This window comes from Suncus etruscus, chromosome 10, assembly GCF_024139225.1.
Source record: "Suncus etruscus isolate mSunEtr1 chromosome 10, mSunEtr1.pri.cur, whole genome shotgun sequence".
Lineage (NCBI taxonomy): Eukaryota > Metazoa > Chordata > Mammalia > Eulipotyphla > Soricidae > Suncus > Suncus etruscus.
In genome coordinates this window covers 51,834,074-51,859,071 of record NC_064857.1, presented here as the reverse complement: position 1 = coordinate 51,859,071, position 24,998 = coordinate 51,834,074, and the positions used below count along the sequence as shown (strand labels likewise).

General features: G+C 47.7%; 1 protein-coding gene and 2 non-coding genes across 3 annotated transcripts in view; 2 read left to right on the top strand and 1 right to left on the bottom strand.

Annotated features, from left to right (window-relative positions):
* KIAA0232 (KIAA0232 ortholog) overlaps positions 1-24,998 on the top strand; it is a 78,383-nt gene that overhangs the window by 7,568 nt on the left and 45,817 nt on the right. Inside the window, 3 exon segments of the mRNA XM_049781644.1 lie at positions 904-1,011; positions 1,073-1,143; positions 14,021-14,085. Coding sequence (XP_049637601.1) covers positions 904-1,011; positions 1,073-1,143; positions 14,021-14,085 — 244 coding nt within the window.
* On the top strand, positions 1,605-1,711 carry LOC126021413 (U6 spliceosomal RNA). The gene has a single exon (XR_007499930.1). It is a non-coding gene; the product is annotated as a U6 spliceosomal RNA (small nuclear RNA).
* Positions 8,092-8,198, bottom strand: LOC126021402 (U6 spliceosomal RNA). The gene has a single exon (XR_007499920.1). It is a non-coding gene; the product is annotated as a U6 spliceosomal RNA (small nuclear RNA).

Sequence of the window (24,998 nt, the reverse complement as noted above, 5' to 3'; positions counted from 1 at the left end):
TTTTATTTTATGTTATTTTTGGTTTTTGGGTCACACTGGCAGCGCTCAGGGGTTCCTCCTGGCTCTACTCTCAGAAATCACTCCTGGCAGGCTCGGGCGAACCATATGGGATGCCGGGATTCGAACCACCATTCTTCTGCATGCAAGGCAAACACCTTACCTCCATGCTATCTCTCCGGCCCCATAAAACTGTTTTAAGTTTCTTTTTTTCTACTTTTTTTTTGGGGGGGGGGGCTCACACCCGGCAGCGCTCAGGGGTTACTCCTGGTTCTACGCTCAGAAATCGCTCCTGGCAGGCTCAGGGGACCAAATATGGGATGCTGGGATTTGAACCACCGTCCTTCTGCATGCAAGGCAAATGCCTTACCTCCATGCTATCTCTGGCCCCCAAGAGGTGCTTTTTTTTGTTTGTTTTTTTGTTTGTTTGTTTTTTGGGTCACATCCGGCAGCGCTGAGGGGTTACTCCTGGCTCTACACTCAGAAATCACCCCTGGCAGGCTCGGGGGACCATATGGGATGCTGGGATTCGAACCACCGTCCTCCTGCATGCAAGGCAAATGCCTTACCTCTTATTTCTCTTATCTTATTTCTCTTATCTTATCTTATCTCTTATCTCTCCGGGCCCCATCTTTTTTAAAATTAATTTATTTTTAATAAGTGTGTCAGGAGTTAGGTGCTGACCCAGTCTGCCTTGCATCCCTTCAAACCTGGTTCGAATCGCCTGTACCATATATATTCAGTCCTGCCGATACCCCGAGAGAGGTTGCCTCATCTTCAGTTGCTCTGGGGAGCAGTGGCTCAGAGGCCTCCCAGTCTCTGGGGCCACAGATGGAGGAGTGGAGCTGGGACTTGGCTCTTCTCCTGCATCTCTTGGCCCTTGTCTCACAGCTGGCCTCATCTTAGCGGTCCCTCAATCTCAAGGCCTGGTGCCGCCGCCGCCAGATCACTGGGCTGCGGATGCAGGATGGCTTCACAGGGTTCCAGTGGGGCAATTGCCTGGGCAAGGAGAAGGCAAGCACACAACATGTGTAGGGAGAACATCCAGCCTTCTTTCTTGCTGATCTTATTCCAGGAGACAGGGAAAGAGGGGCCAAGCACAACCTCACAGCAGGCTGGTTCTGAGAACATCCTGGCCGCCAACAGGTCTGTGTCAGGAAAGTTGGGTCCTAGGCAGCTGGAGGACTCAGCCTGGTGTTGGTGTTGGTGGTGGCTGGTCCACCAGGTCACTTTGAAGGTTTTCTTGAAGGACCATGTGCATTGGGCTCCCCTCTCCACATGGCCCTCTCTGCTCTGTCCCAGTGGGCGTGGAGGACAAGACCTGGAATTCCATTGTGTGCTGAGTGGAGACCAAACAGGAGGGGGGTGTATTGTAAGGGTGGTCAGGGAGGCCCCCCCCACCCATAGTAAGAGGGCCCAGGAACGGAGAATTTTAGGTGCATCACTGAGAACTGGAGGAGCAGAGTTAAGAGGGGAGCAGCTGGGAGGACTGGTTAGGGGCATGTAGGGAGGCTGGAGCACTGAAGCTTGGGGGTCCCGCACACCCTTGACTACCAAGGTTGGGTGTGGTAAGAATTTAGTTGGACTTGTTAAAAAACATAGTAGGGGTGCTCGCTTCGGCAGCACATATACTAAAATTGGAACGATACAGAGAAGATTAGCATAGCCCCTGCGCAAGGATGACATGCAAATTTGTGAAGCGTTCCATATTTTTAAAAAACATAGGAAATGGTGTTGCTCATCCCTGCTTGACAGCTTAATGGCTGTAGAATTGGGGGCTCCTGAGGCAGAAGAGGTTGGATAGAAAATTTGGGGGAGTGTTCCATAGGTGGTGTGTGAAGGCAAGAAGTCAGAGGTGGCTGGAGAGATAGCATGGAGGTAAGGTGTTTGCCTTTCATGCAGAAGGTCATTGGTTCGAATCCCGGCATTCCATATGGTCCCCGAGCCTGCCAGGAGCGATTTCTGAGCATGGAGCCAGGAGTGACCCCTAGCGCTGCTGGGTGTGACCCCCCCCCCAAAAAAAAAAAAAACAAGAAGTCAGAGGTGCATGGGGCAGCCATCTGATGGCAGAAATGGGCAGATTTGACAAGGGCGTGTGGTAAGTGCTAGTGTACCCCAGATTTCACAGTCCTATTAGGAAGAATGTAAGCGATTGCTTCAATATCTTTCTCTTTGCTATATTTGGGATGGTAATGCCTTACTTATTTTTTTGTTTTGTTTTTTGCTTTTTTTTTTGGTTTTTCAGCCACACCCATTTGATGCTCAGGGCTTACTCCTGGCTAGGCGCTCAGAAATTGCTCCTGGCATGGCCGGGAAGGTGGCACTAGAGGTAAGGTGTCTGCCTTGCAAGCACTAGCGTAGGACGGACCGAGACCTCGCCGGCCCCAGTTTTTTTGTTTTTTTGTTTTGTTTTTTTTTAGTTTTTGGGTCATACCGGTTGGCGCTTACAGGTTACTTCTGGCTCTGCACTCAGAAATCGCTCCTGGCAGGCACGGGGACCATATGGGATGTCAGGATTCGAACCACTGACCATCCTGAATTGGCTGAGTATAAGGCAAATGCCCTACTGCTGTGCTATCTCTGCAGCCCAAGTAATGCCTTAATTGTAATGAATTAACTAACATCATAGAATTTCAACTTTTTAAAAATATGTGACTAGGGGCCGGTGAGGTGGCGCTAGAGGTAAGGTGTCTGCCTTGCAAGTGCTAGCCAAGGAAAATCCGAGGTTCTATCTCCCGGCATCCCATATGGTCCCCCCAAGCCAGGGGCAATTTCTGAGCGCTTAACCAGGAGTAACCCCTGAGCATCAAACGGGTGTGGCCCGAAAAACAAAAACAAAAAAAATAAAAAATAAATAAAAATATGTGACTTGGGACCAAGCTGTAGCACAGCAGGTAGGGCATTTGGTTGCACATCAGCATCATATATGCCCCCCACCCCCTCAATCTGCCGGAGTAATTTCTGAGCGCCGAGCCAGGAGTAACCCTGAGTACCCCTGGGCATGGCCCCGAAACAAAAACAAAAAAACCAAGTGACTTATAGAAAAAAATTCCTATTTTGAACCTGTGACTTGTATTCTTTGCCGGGGGATGATGAGATGGAGAAAGCAAGGTGGGTAACCTAGGAGCTAGGAAGAGGAGCAGAGAGGTCTGCAGTGGAAGCGATGGCCCTCTCTTTGTGGCATCCTTCCCTAAGGAGGGGTCTCCTTTAGGGCGGGCACCTCTGCCCTCCCCTTCATATCCCCAGCAGGGACGGGGGTGGGAAAAAGACCCAGGCCGGTACCTGTGCTGGGATTGCAGGAGCCCTTCAGGACAGCCCAGAACACACCTTCCTTCCTTCGTTTCTGCTCCTCTTTAGTTTCCAGACCCTCAGATGAACTCGGCTGCTTTGAGGTGGGGTCTCCTTCCTTCCCAGGCCTGGTCACTGGGGCAGCTGACTTCAGCTTCCTTAGTCCTCTTTGGTGCTGATCCTCTCCCCGCTTGACCAGTGGGCATCATGGGCAGTGGTCAGTATGCTGTCCTCGAGCTTGCAGGGGCTTCTCTGTCTGTGGGTCACCAGGCAGACAGCGTCCTTCCCTCTGCATTCTGTTTTCCCATTCCTGAAATTCCAGACCAAGCAGCAGTGTTCCTGAGCCCTGCATAGAAGTCCATGCATGGACACAGTTATGGTGCCCACTCTGGCCTTGCATCTGCTCTGGGTGGGTGGTGTCATTTGGTTTCCCTTTTCTCTGGCCCTGGAATTAGTTTGTCAACTTCTCAAAAAACTGCCTCACAGAACAGTCTTGGCCAGAGAGAGAAACTTTGATTACTGAGAGGACAGCTAGGGGCAAGAGCAAAAGGCTCTGATTTGATTATTTTTCCTCTGGTTGGTTTGAGGGCATTGCTGCTAGTAGGTTATGGTGCAAATGGTTTTGGAAAGGCTGCCAGCTGTAGGACTAGACCCAGCGGGGGTGGGTTAGAGGAGAGACTTCATTCAAATGAGTGAAACGGTCTGGGTTCCTATGGCATGAGGTGGGGCTGCACTGGGGGCAGAAGGGGTGTTGTTCCCACCTCCCCTAGACCCTTTCGAGTGGAGTGTTGGTTTCTGTGCTTTTCAAACTCTGCCCAGTACTTGCTTTTTTTTTTTTTTTTTCCCAGTACTTGCTTTGACCACGGTTGCATGCCCACTCTCTGAACAGAAGGAGACATGCTTCTGATGTACCCCGCCATTTCATATTCTACCACAGTGTACCTGAGAATAGGGTTCCAGTGGTAGAGGGCAAAGGGGTGAATGGTAGATAAAGTGCCATGCAGTGGTGGCAAAAATAAACTGTGGGAATGATGGGTGTTGGAAACACTATATGATTGAAACTCAATCATTAAAAACTGTCAAAGTCTGTATCTTCTGGTGAATTATTTAAAAATGGAGGAGGAAAGTGCTGAGTTGGGGCTGACTCAGGCCGGAAACATTACTTGGCGTGGCTGAGCTCTTTGATGTTGGGATCCAGGGCTTTCATAGAGGAGCACTGTGGCTTCTGTGTTATCTCCTTACCACAGGCAGGCCATTGGGGTGTTCGTATCAAGCTTCAGAATGATGTGAGCTACCCGGGACACTGCAGCCTTGCATGGGGTGGGTCCAGGTTTCATCTTGACTGTTAAAAGTCACTTAGAGTGACAGAGAACATCCCTGCCACTGTTGTCCCAGACCGCCTTGCCCCTTCCATTAAGCATCTGCAGCCAGCTCTCACTAGAATAAGTACATGTCATTGGTTTTTTTCTGCTGCTTATAGACAGGTAGGGGTTATGAGTGGAGTCTCTTCTGTTTTGAGTGTTTAGAAATTGAGTTCTTTTGGAAAGCAATAGCAGACAGTTTAACATGCAGAACGTGGAAGAATATCCCTGGGACCAGAGAGAGAGCACAGAGATTTCGTCTGTTAAAGAACTTTCTTTTTATCCTGTGCGGCCCTGGTTCAGATCCTGGGTAGCACTAGGGATCTCCTATGCGCACGGAGCCAGGAACACCCCTTCAACACTACTGGGCATGACCAGCCAGCACTTTGGCTGAACAAGGGAGCTCTGAAGCCGCCCTGCAGAGTGGGGTGTGTGTGCCTGGCAGCAGCTCAGTGAGGGGCAGGCACAGTCTTCTCAGGACCACTCCTGGCTAGTCCAGCCAACCAACATTCTCGAGGCACTTCACCCCCCCCCCCCGGGGGATGGGGTGGGGGGGAGGTACTGGGATGATCCTAGATGTGAGAGCGAGAATAGCTTTGGGTACAATTGGGATAATTTCTGTTCTCTCTATGTAGGGAGATTACTAGCAGGTGCTGAATGGTTTCCCTACAGCCCCTGAAAAGGGGCTAAATGTGGGAACATCTCATCTAGGTACTCTTTTTCCTTTCTGGTTTTTGGTTTTGGGTCATCCAAAATACCCAGTGATGCTCAGGGTATACTCATTGCTTTGTGCTCCAGAATTACTCCTGGTAGTGTTTGGGAAGATCCTATGGGATCTGGGGATCAAACCCAGGTCAACCATGGGTGCAAGGCAAACACCCTCTCTGCTGTGCTATCACTCTGGCTCTAGGCACTGTTTTCTTAGATTCTTTGATCAGTTGTCCCATTGATTCCAGAAACAAAAGGCACTCTTTTTCTGTGACTCCCCTTTGCTCACCTGTACTGTGCACATGTGTTGTGTGTGTATAGCTACAGTGCTCATTATTCCTTTATTTCCCAGATTAAACATCTGGTTTCCAGGACTGGAGGGAGAAACAGCAGGTAGGGCACTTGGTTTGCACGCTCAATCCCCCAGCAGATGTGATCCCTGAACACAGTGGGTGTAGTTAAATAAAAAACAACGGGCCAGAGCGATAGCACAGCTGTAGGGTGTTTGCGTTGCACTCGGCTGACCCGGGACGGACTCCAGTTTGATCCCTGGCATCCCATATGGTCCCCTGAGCCTGCCAGGAGCAATTTCTTTGAGCGCAGAGCCAGGAGTAACTCCTGAGCACCCCAAAATCCCTCCCCCCAAGAAAATCCACAAAATCTGGTTTCCTTACCTTTTTTGTGGGGGGCACTCGGGTTACTCCTGGCTCTGCTCAGAAATTGCTCCTGGCAAGCATGGGGGACCATATGGTATACAGGGATTTGAACTTCCTTTGGTCCTGGGTTGGATGCTTGTAAGGCAAATGTCCTACCGCTCTGGCCCCTCCTTTTTTTTTTTTCCTTTTTGAGCCACACCCAGTATCGCTCAGGGGTTACTCTTGGCTATGCACTCAGAAATTGCTCCTGGCTTGGGGGACCATATGGGACACTGGAGGATCGAACCATAGTTTGTCCTAGGTTAGCATGTGCAAGGCAAATGCCTTACCGCTTGCTCCACTGCTTAGGCCCCATCCCCTTTTTTTATACAGTGGAGGCTGCCTTGGTTTTCTCTATCCGTCAGTCTGTATTTCCCAGTGTTGTTCTAAGAACTCAAGTTCTCAAGCAGCAGGTTCTCAGAAGCCTGGTTTTTACAGTGGATAATCCTTGGTTGGTTTCATCCTCTCTGTCTTCTGTACCTGTTGAATTTCTCCTATTTGACAGTCTGAAGGACTTTAGGGGTGGTGGCCAAACTGGACAAGACATCATTGGTACAGGAGGCCATAGTAATGGATGGAAGCTAGAGTTAGGGGTAGTCTTTTGCACTTGGCCATCCCTCTGAGGGCTTAGCTACCTCTTAGGGAGCTAGGGGTTCCTTGGGATGCTCTGTAGTGGTGGGACACTTGACACTGAAACCACGATCTGCTTACTTTGAAATGGAAATTCTTCGTCCGGTTCATGATGTCCAAGCAAATTGCCTTGGTTTGGTCTCTGCAAAGGGCCTAATTACAGGGACTGCCTGGCAGTGGTGTTTAAATGGAGTGGAGGAGTGTGGAGCTGCAGACTCCAGTCACGGGCTATAGATGGAGGATGCTGTGGCTGTCCCACTGCTTTCACTGGGCAGAGCTGCCACAGGTAGGAAAAGGTGGAAGCAGGCTGATCCAGAATACTGAGAGGGAAAGGAGCCACTGGTCAGGTGTGCTGCTTCTGCTGGTGATGGAAGAAAAAAGCACCTTTGGACCAGGAAGGAGGGGCATCAATGCACTCTTTTTCTAGTTCCAGAATAGAGATGGAGCATTTGCTGTGCCTTAGAATAACTAGAAATAAAAGGGAATGTTTTCTTTCTTTAGGTTTTGGTTTTGGGTCACACTGGGTGATGCTCAAGAGTTACTTCTGGCTCTGCACTCAGGAATCACTCCTGGCTGTGCTCAGGGGACCCTATGGGATACTGGGGATTGAACCCAGGTCAGCTGCATGCAAGACAAGTGCTCTCCCTGCTATCCTATTACTTCGGTCCTAAAAGGGAATACTACTAACTAAAAAGAATTTCTGTAGAAAATCTCTGGAGAATATTAGAGTTTTACTCGTTTTGCCACTCCAAGCAGTGTTTTGGGGGCCTCCAGTCTGGAGAAAAAATGGGATATGTTCCTCTGGCCCAGTCTGTGTAACCTATCTAGGTCTGAGTAGCTTGTACATGGAGGAAGAGGACAGGAGTGTTTTACTGGATTTTACAGCAACATGTGATATGTGCCCTTGGCCCAGTCTAAGTAACATCTAGGTATTAGCGGCTTGTACATGGAGGACTGGAGTGTCTTATTAGATTTTACAAGCTTGTTTTTGTACTCTGGTGACAAAACCAAGCCTCACTGGCTCAAATACCAGACATTTCTTCCTGCTTTTATCATATATTGGTGACACAGGTTGACTGTTGTGGCTTCCAGCCTGCTGTGACCCAGGCAGCATCTCAGGCTGAGGAGGGATATGCTGGTGATTGAATGAAAGACCAGCTCACAAGATCCCTTTGGAAGCTCCTGCTTGGATATGACCTAGGCACTATCCTCTGTGGCCCACTGACGGGAGCAGTTGTAGGGATGGGCAGAGCTTCCGGGGGCCCCTCTCAGTCATGCAGGACAGCAGGGGCAGATAAGGGGACTGGGACAGGTGAGCATTGTAATTCAGTTCTGCTGAGGAAAACCTGAACTCTTCTAGAAGGGAATACTATATACATTTTTCTTTTCTTTTTTTTTTTTAATTTTTTTCTAAAAATATGGAATGCTTCACAAATTTGCGTGTCATCCTTGCGCAGGGGCCATGCTAATCTTCTCTGTATCGTTCCAATTTTAGTATATGTGCTGCCGAAGCGAGCACACATTTTTCTTGAATATATATATTTCATTGGATTTATATTTTATTTGCTTTATTTAAAGTTTTTTTTTTTTTTTGTTTGTTTTTGGGTCACACCCAGCAGCACTCAGGGGGTTATTCCTGGCTCTACTCTCAGAAATCGCTCCTGGCAGGCTCGGGGACCATATGGGGTACCAGGATTCGAACCACCATCCTTCTGCATGCAAGGCAAACGCCCTACCTCCATGCTATCTCTTTGGCCCCCTATTTAAATAATTTTTTTTGGGGGGGTCACAACCCAGCAACGCTCAGAGGTTACTCCTGGCTCTGTGCTCAGAAATTGCTTCTGGCAAGTTTGGGGGCCCCTATGGGATGCTGGGATTCAACCAGGGGTTTGTCCTGTGTTGGCCTTGTGTAAGGCAAACACCTTACCACTGTGCTATTGCTCTAGCCTGTTAAAGAATTTTGTTATTGTTGTTTTTGGGCCACACTCGGTGATGCTCAGAGGTTACTCTTAGCTATGCGCTCAGAAATTGTCCTTGGCTTGGGGGACCATATGGGACGCTGAGGGATCGGTCCGTCCTAGGCTAGCGCGGGCAAGGCAGACATCTTACCGCTTGCACCACCATTCCAGTCCCACTGTTAAAGAATTTTTTTTTTTTTTTTTTTTTGGTTTTTGGGCCACACCCAGTAACGCTCAGGGGTTACTCCTGGCTATGTGCTCAGAAGTTGCTCCTGGCTTGGGGGACCATATGGGACACCGGGGGATCGAACCGAGGTCCGTCCAAGGCTAGCGCAGGCAAGGCAGGCACCTTACCTTTAGCGCCACTGCCCGGCCCCTAAAGAATTTTTTTGACCAAAGCTGGTGATGCTCAGGGTTACTCTTGGTTCTGCACTCTATAATCACTCCTGGAATTGCTTGGGGGACCACATTGGATGCAGGGAATCAACCCAGGTTGGCCGTGTGCAAGGCAAGTGTGCCCACCCTGCTGTACTGTATTGCTCCAGCCCTGGAATTGTGTCATCTTTAAGTGGACAGAAAACCCCTTCCACACCCCTACTGCACCCATTGGTCCCATTGTATTCAAGGTGACCCCCTTACCCTGGTGGTTCCACTGCCCTCGGGGCAGTATTGCTTACTTTGGTAAACACTGATTTAGGGTTTGACTAGGTGGCTATTTTTTTGAGTCATATAATATATGACTGGATTGGGCTGTAAAGATAGTACACGGCTTAGGTTCTTGCCTAGCACTTGGCCAGCCCTCTCCTAATCCCCAGCATCATATATGGTCCCTGAGACTGTAAAGAGTAGTCCCTGAGCTCAACTGGGTGTGGACCCCCTTACTCCCCAAAAAGGACTATAAGTAGCCTGAATATATCACCTCTGTTGAGCATCATACTAGCCTGAACGTTTGAAATCTTTCCAATCACAATGTGCTGTCCACTTGTCTTTAGGGTGTTTTGTTTTGGGGTTAGATCCATGTCCTTTGTCTAGGGAGAGTTCTGCAGACAGGAGTCGTGTTGGTTGCACTGTTCTGGCTAGTCAGAGTGTAGAGTGTCCTGTCCTGTTTCTTTTTTGTTTGTTTTTATTTTTTATTTTGGGGTCACACCTGGCAGCTCTCAGGGGTACTCCTGGCTCTGTGCTCAGAAGTCGCACCTGGAAGGCTCAGGGGACTATATGGGATGCCAGGATTTGAACCAGGGTCCATCATGTCTTGGCCGCGTGCAAGGCAAATGCCTTACTGCTGTACTATTGCTCCAGCCCCCTATCCTGTTTCTTAGAGTCAGGCACCACCAGGTACACTGAGACCAGAAGCCATTCCTAGTTGTTTTTTTTTTTTTTTTTTTTTGGTTTTTGGGCCACACCCGGCAGTGCTCAGGGGTTACTCCTGGCTATCTGCTCAGAAATAGCTCCTGGCAGGCATGGGAGACCATATGGGACACCGGGATTCAAACCAACCACCTTAGGTCCTGGATTGGCTGCTTGCAAGGCAAACACCGCTGTGCTATCTCTCCGGGCCCCATTCCTAGTTCTTAAGCTGTTATACCTAGCACACCCCAGATTCCTCTCCCCCAACCCACCTTCGGCAGCCTCTGCAGTGTGCCCTGCTCTCTGTCCAAGAGCTACTGGCGGGGTGGGGGTTGGGGCTGGCTCATTCTTCTTTCTTCATGGTAGCTCTGTCCTTATCCTGTGGTGAGTGTTTTGATCTGTGAACAAACAGCCTGATGTTTTGGTCAAGTCGAAATGGAGCCAGGCTGGTTCGGCGGTGGTCAGCATCTTGTCACTGCTGTACGTGCACTGTGGATGGCCGTGAATCACAGTGGACCCTGCCCCAGCACAAGCGTTTCCCAAAATGCTGAGCATGTGTGTCAGTGATCAGCATGGTGATGAGGAGGAGAGAGGAGGCCTCTGGAAAGGGGAAGGCTTCGAGCTCCATGGACAGAGAGAGGGTGAGGCAGTGTGATGGCATGAACAATAGGAAGGGTGCAGATTGTTTCAGGCAGAAATTGAGAGATTTGCTTTGCTTTTAAATTACATCTTTAATTTTTTGTTTGTTTTTGGGCCACACCCGGCGGTGCTCAGGGGTTACTCCTGGTTCTGTGCTCAGAAATCGATTCTGGCAGGGGAAACCATATGGGATGCCAGGGCTCAAAATCTGGTCCTTCCTGGTTTGACCATGTACAAGGCAAACCCCCAGTGCTGTGCTGTCTTTCTGGCCCTCTACATCTTTAATTTTTCAATTACGGACATGATACACCTTAGACATATATGATACACTTTGGAAGTTGGATCTTAGGGAAAATGTTCATTCTTTCTGGTTGGAAGATCTGTTTTCCAAAGCCCATGCTGAGAAACATAAAAGGGTTTTGTAATTAAGTCAGAATGGAAAAATGCATCTACATTTCTTTCCTGTAGGCTCCACAGGCATGTTATAGTATGCTTGGAAATAAAAAACAACTTGCTTTTGGTTTGACATCATATTTCCCTAATTTAAGCAAAAGAAAAAATTTTTTTTCAAAAGAAGAAATTTTATAGCAAAGTAATGAATTTCTGTATTAGCAGTATACTTTGGGGAAACTGTAGCAAGTGACTTTTTTGGGGGGGGGTCATACTCGGCAGTGCTCAGGGGTTACTCCTGGCTCTACGCTCAGAAATCGCTCCTGGCAGGCTTGGGGGACCATATGGGATGCCAGGATTCGAACCAATGACCTTCTGCATGAAAGGTAAACACCTTACCTCCATGCTATCTCTCCGGCCCCTAGCAAGTGATTTTTATTTAATTGTAGGGCCACAGCTGGTAGTGCTGGGAGGGAGGGAAGGTGAGCAGGCACTCATTGACCTGTACTATGTGATCTCTCTATCTTCCCAACATATGATCTGTGTTTAAGAGCTTCTTAGGCACCATAGCCATAAGCAAACCTCCAGAGAGTCACAGCTGAAGACCTGATCCACTCCTAGAAGCATATCATTAACATGTGTGACAGGAAGGTTAGACAACTAACTAGCTCAGGAACCTGGGTGTGGCTGGGGGGGGGGGGAGAGTACAGTAGGTAGGGTGCTTGCCTTGCAGGGAGCCGCTGTTTCCATCTCTGAGCATCACCAGGAGTAATTCCTGAGCATACATCTAGGAATAACCCCCAAGCATCTCAAGGTGTGGCCTCCAAATCAAAACCAAACAAACCCCAACAACTCATCAGCCCCCTAATTGTTTTGATTTTTCTTTTCTTTTTTATTCTTTTCGGTTTTTGGGCCACACCCGGCGGTGCTCAGGGGTTACTCCTGGCTATCTGTTCAGAAATAGCTCCTGGCAGGCACGGGGGACCATATGGGACACCGGGATTCGAACCAACCACCTTTGGTCCCGGATGGGCTGCTTGCAAGGCAAACGCCGCTGTGCTATCTCTCCGGGCCCCATATCTTGCCTTTTTAAAGGAAGTCTTTTTAGTACTTATTCTGTGCAAGTATATAGACACTTTCTATATACTTTATATTTTGTTATAACGTTGGTTATTTTCCTTCCTTGTCTTTTTTTGGTTTGTTTGTTTTGTTTTGGGGTCATACCTGCCATCAGTCAGGGGGACTCCTGGCTCTACTCTCAGAAATCACTCCTGCCAGGCTCGGGGGACCATATGAGATGCCGGGGTTCGAACCACCATCCTTCTGCATGTAAGGCAAACACCCTACTTCCATGCTATCTCTCTGGCTCCCATCCTTCCTTGTCTTTTAAAGAGTAACCAGGTCTGTTAGTTACCTGTGGGTAATCAAAATGCTCACTAGTTCCTACTACTATGAAGTGATATTTGTCGTCGTCTTTTTCTTATTTTTTTCCTCTTTGGGCCACACTTAGTACTTAGTGCTTGCTCCTGGTCTGCTCTCAGGAATGACTGCTGGTGGGATACCAGATGTGATAGTGAGGACTGAACCCGGGTTGGCCACATGCAGGACAAGCACCTTATCCACTGTGCTCTTGCTTCGGCTTTCCAGTAATCGTCTTATCTATCATAACAGTCCTGTGTCCATGAGAATTGATTTCAGCTGTCAGTGGAAAATAGGCACTAATCAGGTCCTTTCCTGATCAGCTGGCAAGTTACAAAGGTCATTTCTAATCTTAATGCACTACTTCCTTTCCAGGGAAAGGAAGGACTTGGGCCCTGCACTAGTTCTGTAACGTTCTCCTTTAAAAAGAAGAACTTGGGGCCCGGAGAGATAGCACAGTGGCGTTTGCCTTGCAAGCAGCCGAACCAGGACCTAAGGTGGTTGGTTCGAATCCCGGTGTCCCATATGGTCCCCCGTGCCTGCCAGGAGCTATTTCTGAGCAGTTAGCCAGGAGTAACCCCTGAGCATTGCCGGGTGTGACCCAAAAACCAAAAAAAAAAAAAAAAAAAAGAACTTGACCCTTGACAGCAGGTCTGGTGCTCTGAGTCTCTGTCCTTTCCAATCCACAGGCTCCTTTCCCTTTCACTGTTTAGTGGTTGGTCTTTCCTTCAGCGATAGAGTCCAGTTGAGGTTGTGCAGTTTGTCTGGAATTTCTTCTGTGGCCCTAGCTTGTTTCTGCAACCAGGGCACCACTATGGGTAATAAACCTCATCTTTCAACTTGGTGCTGTGAGATCAGAAACTACAGGCAAGGCTTGGGCATAAGCATCTAATTCTCATTGTGTGACCTGTCTTGTATGCCAGTTTTGATGAAAACTTAGTTGGGTCTGGAAGCCAGAGTCTTGTTTGGTGTCCGCCTTCTTCCTTGTTCACCAGAGGCCTTGGATCAGTCCCTGTCCAACTTCCCTTGTGTGGAAGGCTTCTTGCCATCCAGCTCTACTGACTTGTCACCCCTTACAGGAAGGAAGGAAGAGTTTGGCCTGTCCCTGTGGAATCTGGGCTGGGATGGGCTGAGTGGGAAGGTGTGCACTGCAGTGTGTCCCTTGGCTGTTCCACTTGGTGACACAGCCTTCCCTCGTGGGATGAGGGGGTCGTGTCCTTGAAGGGTTCTTCTGAGGGACACCTGAACACCTGTGTCCTCAGGGCCTCTGCGGGAGGGGACAGTCCCTAGGATTGGGAGTTACTTGCTCCCGGTGGGAGCCTTTGGTGGGCTTACAGGAAGAACTGGCTTTTATTACTTTTATTTTTGTTTGTTTGCTTTTGGGTCATACCTAGCAGTGCTCAGAAGTCGCTCCTGGCAGTGCTCAGAAGTCGCTCCTGGCAGGCTCAGGGGACCCTGTGGGATGCCAGGATTTGAACCAAGGTCTGTCCTTTGTTGGCCGTGTATAAGGCAAACGCCTTACCGCTGTGCTATCGCTTCGGCCCCATGAACTGGCTTTTCTTTTCCAAATTTTTCCGTTCCTTTTTAGTCAGTTCCACATAGTGTTTCCAGTCACCTGCCTACAGCCGAAGCCTTCTGCTGCCATGAGCCTGGGTAAGACTCAGCAGAACTCAGGCCTCCTTCCTCAGAAGCTGAGGAGAACCATGACACCTCGCACTTGTGGTCAGAGATGCCTTCAGTGGAGCTGGGACAGGAACAGGACTTCAGCCTGGCCATGCCTTCTCCCTAACTCAGTGCCACCCTGCACAAAGGCTGAGTAGTCCTGTCCTTGTACTGACCCCTTTAGTCCTGAGGGACGCTAACCCTGGTCTGCTTTATTCCCTGACCCACGAGAGGAAGCCCTCTCCATGTTGGAGAGGAGTGAGCCCGTGGGCGGAGGCAGTGGGTGACTCCTGTAGCCATGCTAAGTGTCCATGTGTTCAGAGACACAGACCTTCTCTGACTCCTACACCAGCAGAACTGGCTGTGACCTGCTGTCAATATCAATCCCAGACTGACCACTGAGCTTCCCCCGCCCTTTAAGGGTTGGCTTGTTCTAGGGGTGAGATAGACAGCTTTATACTGGCCTGTGGTTTGAGGTGTATTTGTTTCTGCACTAGGGTCTTCCTCTGTGTGCTGACCTGTCATCTCTGTTGACTTCGTCTCTGACCTGCTCCCTGTGCTTAATTGACTTCCTTGGAAGCCAGCAGCTGAGCTTGCTGCTGTATGATCAGACTTGGTCACTGAACCTTCACTGGCTGTAACCTCCTGTAAGGGAATCTGACTTGTGAAATTTGAGACCCCCCCCAACATACAGTTAGTTGTTTTGCAGTCTTGGCAAATAGTCCTCTGGGCACACTGTCATCTGGGACAAGCTGGGATTAGCCTCTTCTGGGTACAGAGCACAGGCACAGGACCGGCCAGAAAAGAGCTCCTGGTTCTTTGTTTAGACTGGTGTGTTGGAGAATTAGAAATTCTATTTTGCCTGGTAGTGACTAGCTATGGAGAGGTTGCAATAATGGTTAGGTGGCCAAGGATCTGATTTTTTTTTTTGGGGGGGGGGAGGAGGAATGATTTCTTTCCTTTATGTTCAATCAGACTTAATTGTTCTAGGGTTTTGAGGGGCTCTGTGCTCAGGATTGATCCTTGGTGGTGCTCAGAGATTTGATGCTAGAGATTTGAAAATAGGGTCCACAGGATGCGAGGCAAGGAATAACAGTGCTGCAGGGTGTGTCCCCAACCCCCCCAAAGAAAACTTTAAAGGTTGTTTTTTGGAGACATACCTAGTAGTGCTCATTGATTACTCCTGGCTCTGCACTCAGAATTATTCCTGGCAGACTTGTGGACCATATGGGATACCATAGATTGAATGTGGTTGGCTGCGTGCAAGGCAGCTGAACTATTGCCCTGGCCCCACTTTAAAGAACTTTTGTATTAGAAGTGTTTTTGACAGTGGCCAGAGAGATAACACAGGGGTCAGGGCATTTGTGTTACTGACCCTGGTTCTATTCCTATTCAAGCCCCATCCCTAAACAGATGCATAATAGACTTTGTCAGAGAAGCACTGTCCTGAGCTCTGCTCTGCTCTGCTCCGCTCCGCTCCGCTCCGCTCCGCTCCGCTCCGCTCCCCTCCCCTCCCCTCCCCTCCACTCCTCTCCCCTCCCCTCCCCTCCCCTCCCCTCCCCTCCCCTCCCCTCCCCTCCCCTCTTCTTCCCTCCCCTCCCTTCTCCTCTCTTCCCCTCCCCTCCTCCCCTCTCTCATTTTTTTTTTTTTGGTCACACCCAGTGGCACTTGGGTTCTCCTGGCTCTTTGCTCAGAAATCGCTCCTGGCAGGCTCGGGGGATCACATGGGATGCCAGGAACTGAAATGGTGTCGGTCCCAGATTGCTGTGTGCAAGGCAAACGCCCTACCGCTGTGCTGTTGCTCCGTGAATGTAGCTTTTCTTCCCCAAAACCCACAGTTGGCGTTTTTCTCAGAAACATTTGACTTAATAACAGTTTACTACTTCCTACTCATTACCAGTGGTGCTGTAACATCAGTAAATTCAGAAAACATGCCACAGGTAGTATTTATTACTATGGAATATATCAGGTTGTGCTTTTAGAAAAAAAATTATTTTAAGCAAGCCTAAAATATCCACAGTATATTTATCATTGCACATTTCTTTCTTCTTTTTTTATTTTTTGGTTTTTCGGGCCACACCCATTTTGATGCTCAGGGGTTACTCCTGGCTAATTGCTCAGAAATTGCCCCTGGCTTGGGGGGACCATATGGGACACCAGGGGATTGAACCTCAGTCCTTTCCTTGGCTAGCGCTTGCAAGGCAGACACCTTACCTCTAGCGCCACCTCGCCGGCCCCTCATTGCACATTTATTATATATACTACCAACAGAAGGTAAGCACCTCAGTGTTTAAATCACTGTATTTTTCATATCATAGACACAGTCCCCAACCCTCCTCCCCCCAAGATAGGGGGGGGGAAATGTCTTTGTGTCTTATGGAGCCAATGCCACCTTGCATGGAAACCTGAGTGCAGGGGAGGAGAGCAGAGACTGACCACTTGACATCTGCATCGTTACGCCCCTTTATTGTGTCCGCATTGTTACGCCCCCTTTATTTCGAAGACATACCACATAGTATGAGCAATCAGGTTAACCACTTTCACTGTCATCTTTAGAGAGCTTTCATTTAAAGAGTATTTGATTGCTGCTGTGACTTTTTTTTTTTATTAACGAAAAGATATTTTAAAATGTTCCCCCCCCCCCCACCCGGCAGTGCTCAGGGATCACTCCTGGCTCTACACTCAGAAATCGCTCCTGGCAGGCTGGGGGGGGACCATATGGGATGCTGGGATTTGAACCAACGTCCTTCTGCATACAAGGCAAATCCCCAACCTCCATGCTATCTCTCTGGCCCTCTTTTTCTTTTTCGTTTTTGGGTCATACCCGGCAATGCTCGGATTCCTTCTGGCTCTACGCTCAGAAATCACTCCTGACAGGCTTGGGGGACCATATGGGATGCCAGGATTCGAACCAATGACCTGCATGCAAGGCAAATGGATTACCTCCATGCTATCTCTCCAGCCCCTCTTTATTTTCTGATGTAAAAAAAAAAATAAGTTAGGTAAATGCATTTGACCAGCTGTGGACCGGCGTATAGTAAATATACTTCAGCCTCACAGATGATTGTTCACAGCCACTATCTCCTGACAGTACCTCACATTGCATCATTTGCTTTAGAATTATTTTTCCTTGTCTAAACGATGTGTGTCTTATATCAATGGTGCATCTTATAGAGTGAAAAATATGCTAAGTCGCTGTACTTGAGCAATAAAGAAACAATTGTAGGTAATCTCTTACAGCTCTGAGAGACCCTCGTTCTGCACCCTAATGCTGAGGAAACTCTCATCCGTAAAATAGGGAGTGGTGCTGCCAGTACCACTATCCTTTAAAATTGTGTCACATGAGAGCCTGGATCTGATTGGTTATCTCATTCCCTTCAGAATGGCCTCTTACTCCTCCAAACCCTTCAGATCCCAGGTTGCTCATGTGAAGTCTGCTGTTTCCATGTGCTGTCACAGAAGAAAGCCGTGGGTGCTTCTGTTACCTTTCATGCTGAAATCTGCTTTGCCAGGCAGTGATATCCTCTCTTTCTGACAGCCTGCATACTCACCAGCTCTTTCCAGCCTTCCTTTCTTTTTTTTTTTTTTTTTTTTTTGTTTTTGGGTCACACCCGGTGGTGCTCAGGGGTTACTCCTGGCTGTCTGCTCAGAAATAGCTTCTGGCAGGCATGGGGGACCATATGGGACACCGGGATTCGAACCAACCACCTTAGGTCCTGGATCAGCTGCTTGCAAGGCAAACGCCGCTGTTCTATCTCTCCGGGTCCTCTTTCCAGCCTTTCAACACCCGCATGGATGGAGGTCCTCCAACCAGAGATGGAGTCCAAAGCTTGCCTTGAGCCTCCCTAACCTCCTTTTCCTTTTCATTCTAGCTCTGATTAGAGTTGAAACATCACAGGGACTGGAGCCCCAGGTGACTTGGAGGTCCTGGGAGATACTTGGGGTGAGCTGGGCTTAGTAGAAACCCTTACTTGGCCACTTCTCCTTCTGGGCCACATTGACATGGCTAGGGCCAGGCTCCATCTCTAGGCCTTCAGGGACACCCAGTGTTGGCATACGGTTTTCACTACTACCCGGCTAGCTTTTGTCTTGTTTTGGAGTTGCACCCAGTGGCACTCAGGACTTACTCCCAGATCTGTGCTGGGACTTACTCTTGGCAGGCTTTAGGGACCATATTCTGTGCCAGGGATCAAACCCATGTCAACTGAAGACAAGCCCCTACTTGCTTTTCTCTCCGTACCCCACTCAGACCCTAAGTCGGGAAAGAGCCTTACAATGGTCAGCCTTGGCATGTGCTTTGCTCCAGGTAGCTGAGTGTGTGTGTGAGTGTGTGTTAAGTGCCTCGAACACAGACTCAGCAGGCACTTTCCTGAGAGGAGACATACACATGCAGGAGCTCTGATTTCTCTGGGACCCTCCTTGGCCACCTGGGGTTCCTGGCGTGGTCACAGTTGAATTTCCAGTGGGAGCGAAACTGAGTTGATGAGTGTAAATGACAGTCGTTTCATCTCTATTTATCTTGTGGGGGGGCATACCTGGCGACTTTTAAAGGATAAAAATAACAATTTTTAAAGGATAGGGAGGTAGTCATGGATATTTTGTTGTTGTTGTACAAACTTCTTTGGCATAATTACCACTCAGATAATCACTGTTTGTGAAGGAATCTGTAAAATTCAGTAGAATAACAACAGTTGGAGGGGTGTGGTTTGTGTGATCTGTCACCCTATTCCAAGAATGACTCATGGAAGAGCCAAGCAGGTCAGGTAAGGGCCAGGCATCAGCTGCCCAAATTGGTCCCTTCTCTTCCTTCTGCCTGTCTCTGAGGACATGAGGTGCCTTTCACTCTAGAGCTAACATAGGGTTAAAGTGCTGGCTTGATCTGATTCCCAGTACAAAATAATTCATTTTATAGTTCTTGTTACAACAGAATGGTAAGTGGAATAAAAAGATAGTAAAAAGGCCCGAAGAGATAGCACAGCTGTGTTTGCCTTGCAAACAGCCGATCCAGGACCAAAGGTGGTTGGTTCGAATCCCAGTGTCCCATATGCCCCATGTCCCATATGCCCCGGTGTCCCATATGGTCCCCCATGCCTGAGCAGACAGCCAGGAGTAACCCCTGAGCACTGTCGGGTGTGGCCCAAAAACAAAAACAAATAACACAACAAAAAAAAAGATAGTAAAAAAAAGTTTTGGGAAAATCACAAAAGTCATTGTCCAAGGGCCGGAGTTTTAATAGCATAGAAGGTGGGACATCTGCCTTGCACGCAGCTGACCTGGGTTCAACCCCTGGCATCACATGTGATCCCCGAGCCTGATTAGAGTGATCAGTGAGTTCTGAGCATGGCATCAGGAGTACCCCCGAATGCCACCGGGTGTGGCTCAGAAAAGCATCATTGTCTGAGGAATCATTGTACAATTTGGCTGTGCGTGCTTTGGTGCTTTGGGCCACACCTGGACACGTTCAGGACTTACTCCTGCTCTTTTTTTTTTTTTTGGGCCACACCTAATGACCACTCAGGTGTTACTCCTGGCTATACACTCAGAAATTGCCCCTGGCTTGGGGGACCATATGGGACACTGGGGGATCGAACCACGGTTCGTCCTAGGCTAGCGCTCAAGGCCTTATGCCCTGTGCCACTGCTCTGGCTCCATGCTCTTTATTTAGGAATTACTTCTGGTGGTGCTCAGAGGACCATATGTGATGCTGGGGACTGAACCTGGGTCAGTTGTATTTGGCAAGGCAAGCACACTCCCTGTTGTATTATTTCTCCAACCTTCGATGAGGTTTTTGTTTGTTTGTTTTTTCGGGCCACACCCGTTTGATGCTCAGGGGTTACTCTTGGCTAAGCGCACAGAAATTGCCCCTGGCTTGGGGGTACCATATGGGATGCCAGGGGATCGAACCGCGGTCCTTCCTTGACTAGGTCCTTCCTTGGCTAGCGCTTGCAAGGCAGACACCTAACCTCTAGCGCCACCTCGCCGGCCCCTTAAATTTTTTTAAATTTTATTACTTATGTGGGACTTAGTAATTGAACACAGGGCTTGTATATAACCCTAAATGATTGATTCCATAGTTCAGTCCAGGATGATTGGTTAAATTTGCTGGGAGCAACGTAATCAAATTTATCAGTAGGTCCTTTCTCATAGCATAAACTTTGGAGGAAGGTCACCTAAGAAACTGAAGTCTGTCCATAAACAGTGGCACTTGAATAAAATGTCAGAGAATTTAATCAAAAGAAGATGAAATCTAACCTCATGCTGACTAGATTTTACATTTGGAAATTTGCGTTTTTGCCAGCTGTGTTTTTGAGCTTGCCAGGTGAATAAAAAAGGGCTATTGCCTTGCTTATTCCCTCCCATCATTGTTCTGACCTCATAGTGAGTCCAAAGTAAGTTGTAATTAAACAGAACACCCATGGCCTCCTTTCTGCTCAGAACCAGAAGTGCTGTATGTCTCATTAGGTCATGGGCAGAGGGCCGTGCCAGGAGCAGAGGCCCCAGTGTGCCTACCAATAAGGACAGTATCTATTCCACCAGAATGTTCAGGGGGTACTTCTGTCTCAGATCCCCTCTATACATCACAGTGGCCACCGAACCTCCCAGCTTTCTTCTTTTTTCTTTCTTTTCCTTGGTCCTTGTCCAGTTATATTCCCAGTTCTTGGAAACAGCTATTAAACAGGTTACAAAAGTTCTGCTTGAGATAACAATGGAAGGAAAAGTTGGACCAGCTTTGAGATGGCCTATGTGGTTTTGTTGTTCTTTGCATTTATATGTCTTCCCCTCACTCACTGACTTGAGCTTTTCACGAGCTTTTCTCTTTTTGACAATAGAGAGAATTCTGTGGTTGACTCGATGCCCTGTTTTAATGTAACCATAAGAAAAACTAAAATTGGAGGACTGGAAAGATAAGTACAGCAAATAAGGTTCTTGCATGCAGCAAACAAGTTTTGAGTCCCTCCATGAGTGATCTCTGAGCATAGAGGCAGTTGTAAATTCTGAATACTACCTGGTGTGGCCTAAAAACCAACACGAAAAAGAAACATCAACAGGAACCAGAGAGTGTACAGTGATTAAGGTGTTTGATTTGCACTTGGTTGACCCAGGTTCAATCCCCCAATTGCATGTCCTTTGAACACAGAGCCAGAGTGACCCTCAAACCAACTAAAACAGTATTTTTCCTTCTAGTTTTAGGCCCCTTGATTCACAGTACTGTTAACAATGGGGTTTCGTGCATGAGATGTTCCAATACCTCACCTTCCTGCAGGAACACTTGCTGACTCAATAGGTCCTTGGTATTGAAGGGTCTCCCTCCCATGGCATTTAGTTTCTTGATTTTTTTTTTCTTCATTTTTTGGGGGGATCACACCCGGCAGCGCTCAGGGCTTACTCCTGGCTCTACGCTCAGAAATCGCTCCTGGCAGGCTCCGGGGACTACCTGGGATGCCGGGATTTGAACCACCAATGTTCTGCATGCAAGGCAAATGCCTTACCTCCATGCTATCTTTCTGGTGGCCCCAGTTTCTTGATATTTCTCTGTCTGGTTTTGCTGTCAGGATGATGCTGGTCTTATGACATGTTTCAATCAGTATTTCCTCCGCTTTAACTTTTAAAATGAGCTGATATGGGTTAGCATTATGTTTTCACTAAAATTATTGAGAGAAAAAATAAGGTGGAACTCTCTTTTAAAGCCACCTTTGCCTACAGATTTATTTATGAGAAAGTTTTGTTTTTTGTTTTGTTTTGTTTTGTTTTTAGGTCACACCCGGCAGTGTGTGACTGGCTGGCTGCTCAGAAATTGCTTCTTGCAGGCCCGGGAGACCATATGGGATGCTGGGATTCAAACCACCCTCCTTCTGCATGCAAGGCAAATGCCTTACCTTCATGCTATCTTCCGGCCCCTGTGAGAGAGTTTTGAACTATAATTTGATCTATTTTTATAGGTACTGAGGTACTCACTCTTCATGAACTTGATAATTTGTATTTTCAAGGACTTTGTACTTTTCATCTGTTACTTAATCTTTTACTGTTACTTCTGTTACTTCATCTTTTATCTGTTACTTCATCGTTTACTTTTAGACTCTGAAAGTAATTTTATCTCCCTCCTTTGGCTATTGTGATTTTTCTCCCATGAACAGCTTGGCTAGAGATTTGTCAGTTTTGTTGTCTGAAAGAGCTATTTTGGTTTTTGTTTGTTTGTTTGTTTGTTTTTTGTGGGGGGGTATCCAACGACCCTCAGGGATTACTCTGACTATGCGCTCAGAAATCGCTTCTGGCTTGAGGGATCATGTGAGACACTGGCAATTGAACCCAGGTCGGTCCTGAGTCAGCCCAGTGCAAAGCAAAAGCCCTACCACTGCTATTGCTCCAGCCCCTGGGTTGGTTTTTGTTTAAATTTACTATTTCATTGCTTTCTGTTCAGATTTTTAAAAATTCCTTATTTATTATTATTATTATTATTATTATTATTATTATTATTATTATTATTATTATTATTATTATTTTGAGTGTGGGCCATATCAAAACTGTTCAGGGTATCTATCTTCCTGGCTCTATGCTTGGTAATGACCCTTGATGGTGCCCAGGAGACCATATGTAGCATTTGGGATTTAACCATGTTATTTTCCACAGAAGGCCCTTACTCTACACCCTCTTTCCAGCCTAAGTTTTGTTTAGTTTTGGTTTGGTTTGGTTTTTGGTTTTTCGATCACACCCAGTGGCACTTAGGGATTATTCCTAGCTCTGTGCTCAGAAATCGCTCCTGGCAGGCACAGGGGACCTTATGGGATGCCAGGATTTGAACCACTGTCTATCCTGGATTGGCTGTGTGCAAGGCAAACACCCTACCGCTATGCTATCTCTCCGGCCTCCACCTAAGGCCATAAAATTTTCCTTAGCATCAGTTTTTACCCATTCACTTCAAAATACTTAATGATTTCTCTTTGGTTTCTTCTTTTCCCTTTTGGGTATGTAGAAAAAAAAATTTTTTTTTTTGGCTTTTAGGGCCACACCCAGTGACGCTCAGGGGTTACTCTTGGCTATGTGCTCAGAAATTACTCCTTGCTTGGCGCACTATATGGGACTCCAGGGGACCATCCTAGGCTAGCTTGCGCCACTGCTCTAGCCCTGAAGTAGAAATAATTTTTAATCATTATTATTATTTTGTTCATTACTGGATTTTTTTTTTCTGGTTTTTGGGTCACACCTGGCAGCGCTCAGGGGTTACTCCTGGCTCTGTGTTCAGAAATTGCTCCTGGCAGGCACAGGGGACCATATGGGATGCTGGGATTCGAACCACTGTCGATCCTGGGTTGGCCGCTTGCAAGGCAAATGCCCTATCGCTGTGCTATCTCTCCGGCCCCTCATTACTGGAATTTATTATGTTGGAATCAGTCCTAATTACATAGGAATTACTTGCCTATCTTCACATCCATGAACAAAGAGCATATTCAAAATCATAAGGAAATATCCTGATACCCAAGTGATGAAGACTAGGGTAAATGAGACTTCTGCACTTACTTCAAGCTGCTGACGAGTTTGTGGATCATACAGTGATCCCATACATGCAAGAAGTCATGTGCAATCCTCCTCCGTTTGTGACCTGGGTGATGCACACTGATCACATAGCTCTTTTCCCGAGCCATTACTCATTTCTCCAGTTGCTCACATTGCTCTCACTTTTGTTAAGGGATCCACTAATCCTCATCCTCCCCTTCCTCCTCTTGGAGGTCTCCGGATCCCGTCAACATCTTGCACTCATCTTCCAGCCCCGTGTCTGGCGTCATTTTTCAATTCCATGAGCAGCACCAGCAACCCCGACCCCACTTCACGAACAAGAAGGCTATAGAGATTTTTTTTTTTTTGGTTTTTGGGTCACACCTGGCTGCGCTCAGGGGGTACTCCTAGCTCTATGCTCAGAATTCGCTCCTGGCAGGCATGGAGGACCATATGGGACACCGGGATTCAAACCTTGGGTCCTGGATCGGCTGCTTGCAAGGCAAATGCCGTAGTGTTATCTCTCCGGCCCCTGTAGAAATATTTTTAAAATTTTATTTGTTTTTGCTTTGAGGCCACATCTAGCGATGCCCAAGGGGTTATTCCTATCTCTATGCCCAGGAATCACTTCTGGTGATGATCAGGGGACTATCTGTGGTGCTGGATCAAACTCCCGGGCCTGCCACTTACAAGGCCAAGTGAGTTACCTGCTATACTATTGATCTGGCCCTGAAATGTTGCATTAAGCCCTTTGGATGGGCTTGGATGGTGGTGGATGGTGATGGAGGGATGAGAGGCCTTTCTCCTCCAGCCCAGGGCCACGTGTATGCAACCCCCTTCAGCCGGTGGGTCTGCAGTTTCAGGTAGCAGCGAGGAAATTATCCACAGACAGGTTCCAGGAGATATCAGCTTTATTCACTCCCTAGCCACCACATGTGTGGCCTATAAACCTTTTACACTAGATCCTTATTCAGCCCTGTATTCTAACTTGTCTTTCAGCCATGCAAATTCCCTTTGCTCCTCAGGCCAAACCTTTTTGTTACCTACCAAAGACCCCAACCCAGAAATGGGCAGGTCTTTCTTGTAGGTAAGGTTACACTGGGAGAATGGGGGGTGGAGTTACACTGAAGCATACTTTTTTTTTTGTTTTTGTTTTTGTTTTTTGGGTCACAACCTGCAGTGCTCATGGGTTACTCCTGGCTCTACACCCAGAAATTACTCCTGGCAGACCATATGGGATGCTGGGATTCGAACCACCGTCCTTCTGCATGTAAGGCAAATGCCTAACTACATGCTATCTCTCCGTCCCCTGAAACATACTTTTTTTAAAAAAATCAAATGCTTTTAAATAGTGATTTACGTAACATGGCTATAAAGTGTTTATAACTGTTACATTTATGGTTTCAAGGTAC